We start from the raw sequence: 16,146 nt of genomic DNA, 5'->3' as shown, positions 1-16,146 counted from the left end.
GAGAAACACTGCAACATAATATGATCAAGCTCATTAAAAGAAGAACCCCATGGGGCAGGCATTTGCACAGCACTTAAGATGCCACATGGACTGCCTACATCCCCCACTGGAGTGCCTGGGTTCAAGTCCCAGCTCTGCTTCGGATCCCAGCTTCCTACTAACGGACTCCTGGGGAGGCAGCAGGTGATGGCTCAAGTGCTTGGGACACTACCACACACATGGGAGATCTGGACTAGCTGTTGTAGGCATTTGGAAGGTGAACCGAAGAAAGATCTCTCTCTCACACTGTCTCTCAACAGTAAGTGTACATCTTTGTGGGGTAGTGTGACATTTTTCTTTTCTTTTAAAGCTTTACTTATTTTATGTGAAAGAGTTACAGAGAGAGAGAGAAAAAAGAGAGGGGGGAAGGGGGGAGGGAGAGAGGGAGAGAGAGAGGGAGGGAGAGAGAGATCTTCCATCCACTGCTTCACTCCCCAAATGGCTGCAACGACCAGACTGAACCAGGCTGAAGCCAGCAGCTTCAATCTGGCTCTCTCACAGGGGTGGCAGGGGCCGAACACTTGGGCCATCCTCCAGTGCTTTTCCCAGGCCATTAGCAGGAAGCTAGATCAGAGGTGGAACAGCTGGGACACAAACTGGCTCCCACGTGGGATGCCGGCGTCGCATCCTTTACCTGCTATGCCACAATGCCGGCCATGAGGGTGACTTTTCAATAATGTATTTAATATGTCCTGATCAAATCAGGATGATTAATGCTACTCATTGCTTTGTGATTGGAGTCTCCATGCTCCTGTCTTCCCTTGGAAAACACGTAACGGGTTATTGTGAGCCACAGCCACCTCACTGAGCTATGCCAAACTCATCATCCAATATCCCTCTCTCTAACCACCCCCCACCCCACACACACTATTCCAGTCTCTAGTGATCATGATTGTATGTTCAGATTGACTTCTTTTTTTTTTTTTGCTTCCATATATAAGGAAAAGCATGGGGTATTTGTCTTTTGGTGCCTAGCTTATTTTACTTAATAGGTTAATCTACCTCATTACCAATGACAGGATTTTCTTCTTTTCAAAGGCTGAATACTATTCCATTGTGTATATATCCCGCATTTTCTTTATCTATTTATCTGTTGATGGACTTCTTAATTTATTCCATATCTTGACTATTGTGAATAGGCTGCAACAAACGTTTAGCTTTGATGCAATGATTCCATTACTGTTGGATATATATCCCAAAATGTGATTGTTGGGGCATATGGCAGTTCTGTTTCTAGTTTTTAAGGGAATCTCCACACTGTTTTCCACAGTGGGGTGTACTAACTTGGTAGCCACTAATCAGCAAAAGCATAGTTAAGAGATACACAGGGGTAGTGGAAGACTTTATTTAATACACCTTCCCCCATCTTTTACAAGTACGGCACACACACACACACACACACACGGGGAGAGAGAAGGAAGTTCCAGGTGCAAATGTCATGTCATGCAGAGAAGGAGAGAATGCATTCCCTTTCCAGTCTATAATGGCATCAGCAAGCAGTGATTATATAGTTGTTGTAGATGTTCACAAACTCAGAAAATGGAGAAAATATAGGTCAAAATTCTCACAAATGCTTCCCTGAAAAGTGGTTAACTGAAAATCAATATACCACTAAGAATTATTTAGGAAACAATGAGAGTGAAACTGTAATCTGTAAGAATATCTCAAAAGCTGACAAAATGATAAAGAAAATATATAACTGTAAGCCTTTTATTATGACATCAGAATGAAAATGACTAAACTGTGTTCCATTTAGAAAATTAAAAACAAAAATGAAGCAAAAGGAGGAGAGAAATAGTAGCATTTAAAAACTTAGAAAATAGATTAGAGAAGAAACAAATCTAACAGTTGGTCCTCTGTATGAACAACAAAATTACTCTTCAAATATTTAGCAGGACCAACCAAATAGAAAAGAGGAATAATTTAAATACATATAAATTAGGAATAAAAATTGATGTGACCAAAGATATAAGGAAAAATTTTATAAAATCCTATTCAGGTTAATCAGAAGATCAAAGAAACATAAAATATATATAAAACCTAAAGAAATAGCTAGGAATGAAAAAATTTACAGTTGATTAAAATTTTCTAACAAGATAGATTTTTAATTTTTAATGCCAACCCTTACATTGGCATATGAAAAAAAATGAAAACGCTCAGAAAAATAAAATTATAGGCCAATCCCTCACATGATTATAGATGAAAAAGTGGTAAAAAAAAATTGGCCATTTAACTTGGAAATGAATTCTAAAATTACCACACAGTGATCAAAAATACTTAATTCTAAGAAAGCAAGAATAATTTACCATGGAAATTCCAAAATAATTCATTGCATTTCAGAAACATGAGGCTGAGATATGTTTGATTTGTAGTCAGAAATACTGATTTTCTCAGTCTTGTAGTAAATTAGGAATAGACATAAATATTCCTTAAGATGTTAAATGCCACCATTGCCCACTGTCAGCCAACTATCCATAATGCCTAAACACTAGAGATACCTATTTTATTGTCTGAAATAGATGTATTACCTGTAAGTCATATGTTTTCACATGACTGTAAATTTTCCACTTGTTTTATTCCTACACTTTCGATAATGAATGTGCTATAATTTCAGAAAAGACATCTGTGCATAGCACCAATATCGTGCATAATGTTTTGCAATATTACTTTGTTTTAAAGGTTTATTTATTTTATTTGAATTGCAGAGTTACAGAGAAAGAGGGAGAGACAGAGAGAAATCTCCCATTCACTGGTTCACCTCCCAAGTGTTTGCAATGGCTAGAGCTGGGTCAGGCCAAAGCCCAGAGCCAGGAGCTTCTTCTGGGTCTCCCATACAGGTGCAGGGGCCCAAGCACTGGGCCGTCCTCTGCTGCTGTCCTAGGCCACAGCAGAGAGCTGGATCAGAAGTGGAGCAGCCGAGAGTGGAACCACTGCCCATGTGGAATGCTAGCATTACAGGCGGCAGCTTACCCTGCTTTGCCACAGCACTGGCCCCTGAATCTTACCTTTTACATTTACGTTACTCTCTGAACATCTTAAGAAATGTTCAGCACACGTGCAAATAAGCACCAAACCTTGCATAAAGTTGCAGGTCTCAGAGATCCACTGAAGTCTCTCAGAGGACTCCAAAGAAACGGATGAAGTACAAATTCTTTAATCAGGAATTCTTTAACGCATTATCTGAGCAGATCCTCCCCAAATGTTGTGAATAGGGACTCCTTCTGCGTTTTTAAAAACAAGGAAACAATGTCTAGACTGAGCAAGAACTCGCCACCACCGGAACAGAATCCACACAAGTGCCCACTCTCTTCTGCCTCAGCACCATGAATTTCACCTTATCCCAGTTGTACTTATCCCAGTACAACCTGGTTTCCTGCACACAGATTACGACGCTGTCCTCTTAAACTTGAGTCTCCGTTTACCCAGGACCCATTGGAAAATCTCCTGACTTTCCCGTGCCTTGGTTTCCTCATCAATAAAGAATAGATCGCCACATTTGCCCTGGCTTTCCCCTGGAGTTGTTATGGAGAGGAAACATGCAGGGGAAAGCACTTGCAAACATAATTTATTATTATTAATACATAAGTGTGTCTATTACGAATCTATTACAATTCAGGCCAGCACCGGGGTAAGTGCCAATGGGACTGAGGTGTGGGATGAAAACACAAAGCATCTCACTAAGAGGCAATTAAAATGTAACATTCTTGTTCAAAATCTGCTTCCACGAGTAATTAGCGATGGGCTGTGCATCTGACAACCAGCGGTTGGCTATTACATCTGTAATACCACCAGTCTCTAAAGCAAATCCACGGGATGGGGAGTTCCCAGTCTGAGAACCACGTTTACTTTGACAGGTGTCTCACTCACTACTCGATGGCTGTGACTGAATTCTAATGATCACGATTTTCAGTGAATTTGGGAGGCTGCATTCCTCATAGCTGGCAGGAGACTGTGGAAGGAGTAAGGTGCCTCCAGGGGTAAGGTGTCTCCCTCCCCCTGCCTGACCGCAGCAGGCTGCCCTCTCTTTTACGGGCTGGGGAAATGCTCTTGCTGAATGCTCCAGACACTGTGCTCACAGAGGGTCGGTTCTCTGCTGCTGAGCTCACGCTGTCCGACTGAGGGGCTCCGGCAGTAATCAGCCGGGTGTCATCTCATCTCAGTGTCATTCAGTTTCCTCACTTGGAAATAAAGAAGTCTGTTCTAACCTGGAAAGTCGCTGTAATTGGCAATGCACAATGAACGTGGAAGGAATCATTCATTATTGCTTCCAGACCCTTTCTGAGCCAGTCCTTTCCAGGATCTTCTTTATCATACAGAGTCTGTGATGTCACCTAATGTACTTAACAGCTGCCTTCAACACGGAACTGTAACTCATTGCCGACGCTCTTGTTGGGCTTTTGGGGCAGGTCATGCTTATCTATTGGGTACCTCTTGTTCACTGGTCAACAGGGGATGGACCATCTGATCAGTTCTCTGTTTTATTTCCTGTGTACTCAACGGAAGGGTAAGTTAAAGCTCAAAACTGGATGTGCTAATCCTCTCACCCTTAGTCACAACCCTTCTGTAATTGCTCTGGAGTGCCGGGTATAGAGCCTATAAGTGTGAGATCACGCCAGGCTACTCTTCTGAACTCTAAATGGAGTTGGTCCTTGGGGATGGATGGAATTTCACTGCATTTCATTTGTATAATGAAATCATCGTTTGGCCTTCATTCTGTTCTTCTGCCTTTTTCGACCTTAGGGTGGACCATTCAGTCGCCCCTTCCGATTTCTCTGTGAAAACTAGGAATTTCAAAATCTTAACAACTTTATTTTCCTAAAAAATATTATATCAAATCCACTCCTTCACAACAGCATGTGCTTGTATGTTTGTACAGACATGCAGAGATGAACCTATGTATAAATCTGCAGTCACACATGAACTTGGTAAAATTCGAACCATCACCTGAAAATGAATCACTTGCCATCACGAATTGGCTTGAGTTGTCACATTCTCTATATGTGGTTAAATTTGATTCCAAAGAAGGGTATGGGACAGAATTTTAGCCTTCCCTGGAGTACATGCTAAACTAGGGATGACAAACGCCCACCCCAGAGCTACACAACTAGATTCTGGAGACAAAGCTCAGAATCATGTATTCTTAGAAAGGTCACTGTACATGACCACAAAGATGACTTCAACCTAGATTCTGAGTCACATCTGTTATTTATGATGCTGTAGGGGGAAACTAATGTTTGTCCCAGAAAATTCCTAAGAGGACAAGCTCCCCCCTAGACTTTGCTAGCCTAGTTCCAGATGGCAATGGTTAGGTTCAACCTGACTTCTTACCCCAGCCTCACAAGTTGAGTCCTAAAAGATCTCAGCCAGACTGGTCCTCTCTACGATGAAGCAAAATGGCCTTAAGGTAGCTCTGTTAGGGTTTGCTTTGTGCCCTCCCCTCTCCTCCAGAAAACAACAGAGCTTTCCCTTTTCAATCGTTACTACAGTTTATCTCCCTGAGATGAGTTTTGCCAACACCATATCTTATAAAATTCAAGAAAAGTCTCTAATTTGAGATATGATTGCCTACCCTGTGAATGACATTTTGGTATCAGAAAAACCCTGGGTATAATGACCATAAAACTCCCATGGATAGCCTGCAAGTATTTTGGGTATCTCCACACCCCTCTGTATCACTCCTCCATCAACCAATCCTTTCCTAGGAAGAATGTGGCACAGTGATAGGAGTAAGAAAGGTATTGGATTTTCTCCACGTTTTGGCATGAGACAGAAACAAAGTGGGAGACTCCTATCTAACCAGTCATTCTTTATTCTTGATTCACTTCTTTTTTTAATTCTATGGTGGGAAGTAATTTGAACAGTCATATGCAATTGTACTTGCTGGAGTCTATGGGTCTACCCTATGATTCATAACAATGACCTCACACAGCATGAGACTTCTCATTAGAATGATGACATTTATCTTACTGAGCCATCATTGCTTTTTCTCACCAGTGTCTGGTCATACAATCTGGGCTGAGTAACTTCTACTATCTGTTGCCAATAGGATGTCCATCCGGGTGAGAGAAGATTGATGAGTTACAGACGGCGAGGACTTTGGGACTTAACAAATACTCATAATTTTGCTTCATGTAACGAATAGTCTCAAATAAAAGTGCTTGCCATTGTGTTTTTTTTTTAATTTTTTTTTAAATTTATTTTTTATTTTTTATTTTTTTGGATAGGCAGAGTGGACAGTGAGAGAGAGAGAGACAGAGAGAAAGGTCTTCCTTTGCCGTTGGTTCACCCTCCAATGGCTGCCGCTGCAGCCGGCGCACCGCGCTGATCCGATGGCAGGAGCCAGGATCCAGGTGCTTTTCCTGGTCTCCCATGGGGTGCAGGGCCCAAGCACCTGGGCCATCCTCCACTGCACTCCCTGGCCATAGCAGAGAGCTGGCCTGGAAGAGGGGCAACCGGGACAGAATCCGGCGCCCCGACCGGGACTAGAACCCGGTGTGCCGGCGCCGCAAGGTGGAGGATTAGCCTATTGAGCCACGGCGCCGGCCGCCATTGTGTTTTAAAACGCATTTGAGAAACTACCTAGTCCCTATAGAGGAAAGTTTCCTCTGGGACATGTACAGACAGAGGATGAATCTCTAAAGTGTCTTGCTCCAAATGTATGCAGCCTCAAGCAGTGAAATCAACTGAGGTCCAGGAAAAAAGTAATTTTTTCCTGAGCTGGAACTTCATTTCGGTGACCATATAAAGGAATAGCTAATAACATTCCTCTCTTTCAATATAAATCAATAAAATCTCTTGCAGGATGAATGAAAATTGGAACAGCCCTGAAAAGCCCGTACTTGATAGGGATCTCCTCTTAAGAAAACGCGCACCCACAAACTCTTCTGCACACCTACACTCAGGCATTGCCAGTGCGAGGCTCAGCCAGCCACAAAAGTAAGTGACTTTAGTGCAAGTACTTAAGCAAATGAGGTCATCTATGGTCTATTTTCAGCTTGCAATTGAAACTCTATGATATTCCTCTAATTTTATGTGACACAGTTCAACAGAAAATTTAAAGCATCCAACAGATTTTCTTTTCAATTTCATGACGAATACATGGTTCTGGAAGGATTTTTGTCAACCTTAGTTCAGTTGAAGGTCTAACTATTCTTTGCATGATTGTATTTGCTTGTGATATAGAAGGTGGGATTCTGAGTGTTTGCAAACCTTTCTGAACAGATAAAAATGGTGACTGTAGAAGGGCAGCCTGAGGGAAGAGTTCTCACAAATGCTAAAGTAAGGAGTCAACAGAAGTCAAGTTTTGGAAAACAAGTTGCTGATATGTGACCCAAATCTCTCTAATATTAAATAAAGAGTAACAAAGATAGTGGCTGAGTAAATAAAAGAATGTTCACTTAAGGAAAAAAATCACAGTAATGAGCAAGGAAACTAAACACAAAAATAAGTTAAAATGTAAACAGTTAAACAGAAAAATCCATGTGGTATCAAGAAAAAATGAAATATCCAACATTTCAATCAATGGATCAGAGGATTTTGAAAGCCCACAATAAATCAACATACTTATGAAAATTTAGTTCTGAGCAGAGATGATGATTCCAAGTAGTGGGAAAATAGTGTATCACCCCAGAAATAATGTTGAAATAACTAAGCAGTTTCCCGAAAATGTTGTATGAGTATTCCTCCCTCTTCATTCCAGAAGAATGAATTAAAATGACATCATAAAAGTACTAAAGGAAAATATAGAATAATATAATCTCTAAATAACAAGGTCTTTGCCACTATAATATAAAGTCAAGACCATAGAATATTGGCCCAATCCAACAGCATCAGAGCACACTTTTTCAATGCCCTCAATCCACAAAAAAACACAACATGCCAAATCCAAAGACAGAGAACATATAAGGGAGAGTATTTACAGCTCTCAATGTAAAAGGCTCCTTCACATGCACCACACTTAAAAATTAACGTTTTCGAAACCCAACTGAGAATGGGATGATGATAGCAAAAACTTACAGAACTTAGAGCAAACAGCACGTTAATCATTTACAAAGTTTCTTAACTTCACTCATTCTAAGAAACAGGCAATTTCAGGTTTCAGAAAGATACCATCTTTCACCTGTTGTGTTAACGCAGATCCAACACTCGAAGATGCCAATGCTGTGGGAAGCCGGTGCTCTCCATTCCTTGCTGGAGGGAGTGTAAATTGGTAAACCTCTAGGGAAGTGAATCAACACTCAAAATGTACTGTTTGACCCTGCACTGCTCCCACGTCTCAGGCACTTGAGAATTTGACTTCCCTGTTCTTCAAATTCAAGAAAAGGGAAAGAAAAATAATGGTTGTTTGGCCAGAAGCCCGAGACATAAACAGGCTACCAGTACCACAACTTGTTTTAAAGTCCTGGAAATCAATGAATGAAAATACGTTTCTGTGATGCACCTCTGCAAGTCAGCCACTCAGTAACAACTCCACACTCCCATAAGGCTGCACGAAACAGGCGCACTCCAATTGCCAAGCAGTTGCAGCTAACAATCAATCCAATCCCCACACACACTTGTTGTCACAATGCTTCAGTTTCTGAACTCAGTGCCCCCACCGCCCTTCATGAGACCAGCTTTTGCTTGGCTTTGATAGAACGGCGTCACACAAGCCCCGTTGTGCCTTGCATAGCAAACAGTAACATCAGATTTGTGCACCAGGAGCCTTTTCCTTCAGTTCAAATACTCAAGCTTATGAGAAACGACATATGTGCAAAGATGTCCATTATAGCATCATTTAGCATAGCAGCAGATTAAAACATTAAAAAGATCTAGAAGATATAGTAAATCAGAAAATCAGAAATATCAAATGTGTCCTGGAGATGGAATAATTTTTCATGGGGCAAAGGAAGAGATGCACATTTCATTTAACCACTTTCGGTGTTCCTAACACGCTAGCCCATGTGCAAGTATTGCCTATTAAAAAGTAAGTAATTAAAAGTCAGAATTTCAAATTCTCTGTGTCATATGGAAAAAAATGCATATGATACTGGTAACAAACCGTAGCAGCTGCTATGCTAAATTGTTGGTGGATTTTTTTAATTCTCCATCCCTCAATATTTTATAATGTTGAGACGTAACTTGGGATATTACATGGGAACTACTTATAAACTCCACGCAAAGTATCAAGCCAAAATACACCAAATGCACTTATTCCAGTGCAAGTGAGCAAATCACCAAAAAATTGAAGGGACATAAAAATAGGATAAACCATCTGTAAGAAAGGAAGAATGAGAGAAGTTCAAGTTCATCTCAAAATTCCACCACCTTCCTGTAATACCAACAAAGACCAAACACACAGCAGAGTCTTGGAGCTAACTCTTGATTCCAGCAGGTCTGAGCCTCAGCCTTATTGCATTAGAACTGGGAAGGAAGCGCATCACAAAACTCAACACCTGCAACATGTGTGCATTAATTGTCTATTTAAAAAATAAACAAAGCAAACCTCATGAAAAGATCAACACTTTGCTCAATTTTAAAATAGCTCCCTGATACTTTAAGAATTCAGAGAAGATTCTAGCAGCTTCTCCTTACAACAGGTCTGCTGACAGCAAAACACTGCTCGGAACCAGCGTCAGATTTGCCGACACACACTCACGTACTCAGAAAAAAGAAAAAAAAAAAACACCTCTTTTCCTACCATTGTGCAGTATGATCTTGAATGCAGAAGCGAAGATTTTTTCTTTCAAACCAAGAATTCTGTAAAGGAGAAAATGGTATTAACAAATGAAATCACATTGCTTGAAAGCTATCCTGAGACAAGAGAGGACAAAAACAATAAATTAAAGAGGCAGTGTTGTGGTCTAGCAGGTAAAGCCACCTCCAGGGATGTTGGCATCCCATACGGGCTCCAGTTCGTGTCCCAGATGCTCCATTTCCAATCTAGCTACCTGATAATGGCCTAGGAAAGTAGCTGAAGATGGCACAAGTGTTTGAGCCCCTACACTCACATAGGAGACCCGGATAAAGCTCCTGGCTCCTGACTTTGGCCTGGCCCAGCCACGGTTGTTGTGGCCATCTGGCCATCTTTCAAAATAAATAAACCTTTAAAAAATAAAATAAATTAGAAAGATCCAAAGCTTCAGAGAATTATTTTCACTAACCATCTGCTAGAGACATTCTTTTCAAACTGCTGATTTGAGAAATAGTATTATTTGCAGGGTTTTAAGTACTCATCCATGCTAAGGGAAATCATCATATTTTTATTATTCCATGACTTAACATAATTTAAATCCACTTCCCCTATCTTATGTTCATTTCTGGGCCTGAAACACCTATCACAGGCTATACTGATTGTGGAAAAATCTAATCCATAGAAACTTTATTTCACTGTTTGTGTTCATTGATGTTTTTACTCAAAAAACTTTGAAAAATAAGAAATTTGAAAGATCTGAAAACTGAACTGGTAATCCAAACTTCATCTTTCACAAAGTTGTAACTTTTAGGACCCAAAACAGAGCAAAATTTCAAATACATTTATATTTTATATTTAAAAGATCATTTGAATAATCACTTTGATTGAGATGCATCCATTATGGATTTGGAGAAATATCTCCAAATGGCACCATCAGATAATTTGGAAATACCTGTTAAAGCCACCATCCATGGCTGGAAATCTATGAGTGTACCATGTACCATGGTGATCACTGCAGCCTTGCTTTGGGGCCAAGAACTGGAAACCATGTCAATGCCCATTGAAAGTGGCACAGGCCCATGCCAAAATGCTATAGGTAGCCCAATCACAAATGGCTTGAAGAACATTGTCAATGATTGTTGGTTGGGAAAAACCTGTAGAAAAGTGTACCAAATGACTTGCAGGAGTCACACTGCCCATTATGGAACAAAAGGCAAAGTCTAGAGATATTCTCTTTGTCAAGAGTTGTGGTGGGGTAGGGGTGAAGGAGTGCTCCTGGCATCGAGGGTGGAGGCCAGGGACCCTGCTCAACTTCCTGTAATGCACAGAACACAGACATAAAGAATTGTCTGCCCTAAAGTATCAGTAGCTCTGAACCTGAAATACCCTCTGTATATGGAGTTTTTTTTTCCATTTTAAGAGAGAGAGACTCCTGTCTGCTGATTCACTCCCATGGCCTGGGCCGGGACTGAATTTGAGCTCCTGAAACTCCATCCAGGTCTCCCACATGGGTAGCAAGGACACAACTACTTGAAGCATCACCTGCCACCTCCCAGGGTGTACACTGGAAGGGAGCTAGAATTGGGAACAGCCAAGTGGTATCTTAACTGCTTGCCCAGGTTATGCATTTTTACAATAAAATTATGTAAGTAAGGGAAACATGAAGAAGCTCCCACACCAGGTTCTCCAGGCAGCTCCGTGCAGGAACAATGGGAGCAGGGCTGAGATGCAAATGGAGGGACAACTGAGGGGCTGGCTGGTCAGAGCAGCACTAACATGCAATTTTTTGTCTTATGGCTGTATCAAAAGAAGAAAAAGCGCCATATCCAAATCATCTTTGTTGTGTTTATTGTATCTTTGATGCAGTTCAGTAAAGGCATAACTTTAAAGCTGAACTAAAATTTCATTCTTTACAGATGCAGAAAGAAAAAAAAAAACACTAACTCTAACCTGGGGAAAAAAGCCAACCTAAAGATCATCAAGGCTATGGAAATGATAACTTATCCAGCCTGGCCTTTGGCACATCTTTGTACAATATTTCTTGGATTCCCATGAATAATCCTGTCGGTTTCAATTAAGTTGAATTAACCTCACCCTCATCCACCCTTCATATCAGTAGTTTGGTATTTTTATTTCCCTATTGGGAATTGAATTTAAAATAAAGCAGCAGAGAGCACACCAAAAATATGTGACTCATTCACTTTGCATGGATGTGTTTTGCTATATTATGGCTTTAACTTACATTCTGCCAGCAGATCCACAAAATATGCTTCAAAATGAGTACAGTAGCCCTCCCTTATCCAAAGGGAATGTGTTCCAAGACCCCAGAGGATGTCACAGATAGTACTGAACCCTGTATCCCTTATGCTTTTTTCTATATATTGACGCCTATTATAAAGTTCAATTTAAAAATTAGGCACCGCAAGAGATGGGCAATAATAATAAAATAAGACAATTCTAACAATCGATTGTAATAAACTTGCCAGAATCACTTCTCTTGCTCTATGGGTCCATTATAAAGCTCCACATTACTGTGACAGTCAACCTACAGAGACAGCTGCTAGCCCCTAACAGGTGGGTAGTGTATACAGGGTGGATACACTGGACAAAGGGGTAACTCATGACCCAAGCAGGACACAATGCAGGCCCCATGATCCTATTTCTGACTCTTCCCAGACTCTCACCCCTTGATTCCACTTCCCAATGGCCTGCCTTTGAAGTCTCAGCAGCCAAGCCTCACCTCCTTCCCACTCTCTCCCTGGAGCACGGTCTCTTTCTCCCACTTTTTTATTTTCTTTTTTTTAACTTTTATTTAATGAATATAAATTTCCAAAGTACAGAATATGGATTACAATGGCTTCTCCCCCCCATAACGTCCCTCTAACCCGCAACCCTCCCCTTATCCACTCCCTCTCCCCTTCCATTCACATCAAGATTCATTTTCAATTCTCTTTATATACAGAAGATCAGTTTAGCATACATTAAGATTTCAACAGTTTGCTCCCACACAGAAACAAAGTGAAAAATACTGTTTGAGTACTAGTTATAGCATTAAATCTCAATGTACAGCACACTAAGGACAAAGATCTTACATGAGGAGTAAGTGCACAGTGACTCCTGTTGTTGACTTAACAAATTGACACTCTTGTTTATGGCCTCAGTAATCACCCTAGGCTCTAGTCATGAGCTGCCAAGGCTATGGAAGCCCCCTGAGTTCACTGACTCTGATCATATTTAGACAAGGCCATGGTCAAAGTGGAAGTTCTCTCCTCCCTTCAGAGAAAGGTACCTCCTTCTTTGATGACCCATTCTTTCCACTGGAATCTCACTCGTGGACTTCTTTCATTTAGGTTTTTTTTTTTTCCCCCAGAGTGTCTTGGCTTTCCATGCCTGAAATACTCTCATTCAGCCGGATCTGCATGCCTTAAGGGCTGATTCTGAGGCCAGAGTGCTGTTTAGGACATCTGCCATTCTATGGGTCTGCTGTGTATCTCACTTCCCATGTTGGATCATTCTCTCCCTTTTTGATTCTATCAGCTAGTATTTGCAGACACTATTCTTGTTTCTGTGATCCCTTTGGTTCTTAGTCCTATCATTATGATCAATTGTGAACAGAAATTGATCACTGGGACTAGTGAGATGGCATTAGTGCATGCCACCTCGATGGGATTGAATTCGAATCCCCTGGTATGTTTCTAACTCTACCGTTTGAGGTAAGTCAGCTTGAGCATGTCCCGAATTGCACATCTCTTCCCTCTCTTATTCCCACTCTTATATTTAACAGCGATCACTTTTCAGTTAATTTCAGCACTTAAGAAGAATTGTATATTGATTACAGTATTCAACCAAAAGTATTAAGTAGAACAAACAAAAAATACTAAGAGGGATAACATATTAAGTTGCTCATCAACAGTCAGGGTGAGGGCTGATCAAGTCACCGTTTCTCATAGTGTTCATTTCACCAAATAGATGAGCTTTCAATTCAACTCAAGGATCTAGAAAACCTACAGCAAACCAGACCCAAATCTAGTAGGAGAAGAGAAATAATTAAAATCAGAGAAGAAATCAACAGGATTGAATTAAAAAAAAATTACAAAAAATCAGCCAAACGAGGAGCTGGTTTTTTGAAAAAATAAACAAAATTGACACCCCACTGGCCCACTTTTTTATTTTCATCAGTCTTTTTCTCTCTGCTTCCAGAAAAATCTTATTGTGGGGTATGAAAGGACTTCAAAAAGTTCATTGAGGGGCAGGCATTGTGGCATGGCAAGCAGACCTACTGCCTGCAATGTTGGCATCCTAGTGTGATTTGCTTCACGTACCGTCTATGACCTGTCCCTGGTTACTGGATTCAGTACCATCCTGGGAAAGGCTTAGCTGTCCTGTGGGCCTTGAGCCTAGTACAGCCCACACGGCAGACGCTGGACATAGGTTCATGGAATTCCTAATATAGATGAGAAGAGAGGGCTGGAGAGAAGACAGGATGCAGCCCAGGTAATTTGGGGAATCTGAATAACGGAACATTTTATTTGAGTCCAGAATTCTTTGCCTTTGAACATTGGTTAAGAATGGCTTGGTTTGGTTTTTTCAAAAAAAGTTAGAAGTTATTGGTAAGGGACTGTTTTTCCCCAAGGGAAGCCTAGAAAAGCAACTTCATATATTCTACGAAGTACATAAATATTTCTTAGTCATGCGCAAGAGATTTGCATGGAATTTTTAAAGGATCCTGGGCCCTGACCTTCCTCTGCTCATGGTGAGTAGGGAGACAGAAAGGCCGCTACACACACCGATTCTATGGATGAAAATCGAGGACCCTGGCCCCCATCAACAAGATTGCTGTGCCTGGGGTAAGCTTCCTCCCCTCAGCTTCCAAACAACCCCCATTTAAAACTCAGGCTTGAATGTAATACCTTCTTATCCCAAGCCCTTCCCCATGGCCATCACATTCCTCTTTTTCTATTCTTTCTTCTGTTTGACACTTGTGTTACCACTGGTCATTGCATGTGTTTCCTTTACAATGCTCACCCCCCTCTTTGTGACATATTTGGTTGCGTACCAAATTAACATCCTATATTTAAGGTCCAATCACATGGCCAGGTGTTTCTTACATTACAAAGTGAATTCAATCATCTTGATATTTGTATGCCCATTTTAAAGATTAGGAAAACCAAGTCCCAGAGAGATTAGAACTTGCCCCTTAATTATACAACTCCCCGAGACAGCCTGCCCTCAAAGTTCCGTTCATTGCTTTACTTCACTGGAAGCCACTAGGAGAATGTAGAATGGGGAGAGTATACAAGGAGAATGGGGAATAGAGAGGAGGAGATGCTACCCAAGAGATTAGAGCTTGGGCTTTGGTGATTTTCTGTTTTTATGAATCTTTATGAACTATAGGCAAGTTACCCATTCTAAACCTCACAATTACCGCGTTGAAAAAAGTCCTCTTAAAATGGGTGTAAGATTAAACGAGACAATGTATGCAAAAGTACATTCTTCTCATGCCTAAGGTGATGTTCGTTAGACATTATCTATGACACCACGGAGAGCTACAAGTGTGTGTATCTGCAGGTGTGTGTGGAGGCTTTGGGGCCACTCTCACCAGCTTCTGTGTGCAGAATCTCTCAGGGTGTAATGAGCTAGGAGCTTTGCTCAGCTTTGAGCCTGGAGACAGGGACTCAACTACAAGCAATGTATTCCCAGATCTTCTTAGAAGGAGCAACTCCCAGCTACTGACAAGCTGGAAGGCCTAGGAATGCCACATTCCTGGGAGCACAGTCGCATGCAATAGCTGGAGACAGCAACCCAGAGAGCCTCAGGAGAGAGTGGAGAGCAGGTACCACACCCCATGTGAAAGTGACCCTGGGGTTAACAGGGACACAGCCGTTCTCCAAATCCTGCTTCTCTTCTCATTCAACCATTTCCTTTTACAGGAGTGGAGTGGCTAGATTTAGCAAAAAACACCATAGTGTGGCCAGATATGTTGGAATGTAGATAAGCAAGAAAATCTTTTTCCTATAAGTGTGTCCCTTGTAGTACTTGGTAGTCCTGGCTATGGGGCAATGCTAATTTCTGCATGCCCTTCTCCAGTGTTTTCATCATAGATGGGAAGTTTTTTTTTCTTCAACCATTGCTCCCAGAGGGCAGAGAGGTGGATGGTGAGGGATGAGGGGTAGTCCTTACAGCACTGAGTCAAAAACAGGTCCAGGAACCCTGTTAGGATCCTGCCATTTTAGCTACCACCCCAAGACCACATTGCTGTTGTTATTCTCAACAAAATGGATGCTACTAGAAATCATAATACTTAGGGAAATAAGCCAGTCCCCCAGAAAGATACCGTATGTTTCCCCTTATCTGGGGTAACTAATAAAGTACCAAAAATGTAATGTATAGGAGTGAAGCTGATGCTTTGAGACTTGATGATTGTTTACATCCCT

At 41.2% G+C, this 16,146-nt stretch overlaps 1 protein-coding gene across 26 annotated transcripts in view; it reads right to left on the bottom strand.

The window, feature by feature from the left end:
• The window catches only part of LOC149126897 (uncharacterized), a 267,581-nt gene that overhangs the window by 132,313 nt on the left and 119,122 nt on the right, over window positions 1-16,146 (bottom strand). For 16 of the 26 annotated variants that reach the window (XR_016232260.1, XR_016232263.1, XR_016232264.1 and 13 more), the window contains one exon: window positions 9,719-9,777. The exons of the other annotated variants lie outside the window; for them this stretch is intronic. Coding sequence is in view for 2 of the 16 variants with exons in the window: in XM_089330571.1 (XP_089186697.1) it covers window positions 9,719-9,777 (59 nt within the window). In the remaining 14 variants the exon portion in view is untranslated. The remainder of the gene's footprint in view (window positions 1-9,718; window positions 9,778-16,146) is intronic. 26 annotated transcript variants of the gene reach the window in all.

The sequence above is a fragment of the Oryctolagus cuniculus genome, chromosome 4 (genome assembly GCF_051225735.1).
Source record: "Oryctolagus cuniculus isolate XC-2025 breed Fujian yellow rabbit chromosome 4, ASM5122573v1, whole genome shotgun sequence".
Classification (NCBI taxonomy): domain Eukaryota; kingdom Metazoa; phylum Chordata; class Mammalia; order Lagomorpha; family Leporidae; genus Oryctolagus; species Oryctolagus cuniculus.
The sequence above is the reverse complement of the archived record's forward strand: the minus strand, read 5'-3'. Positions and strand labels throughout refer to the sequence as shown.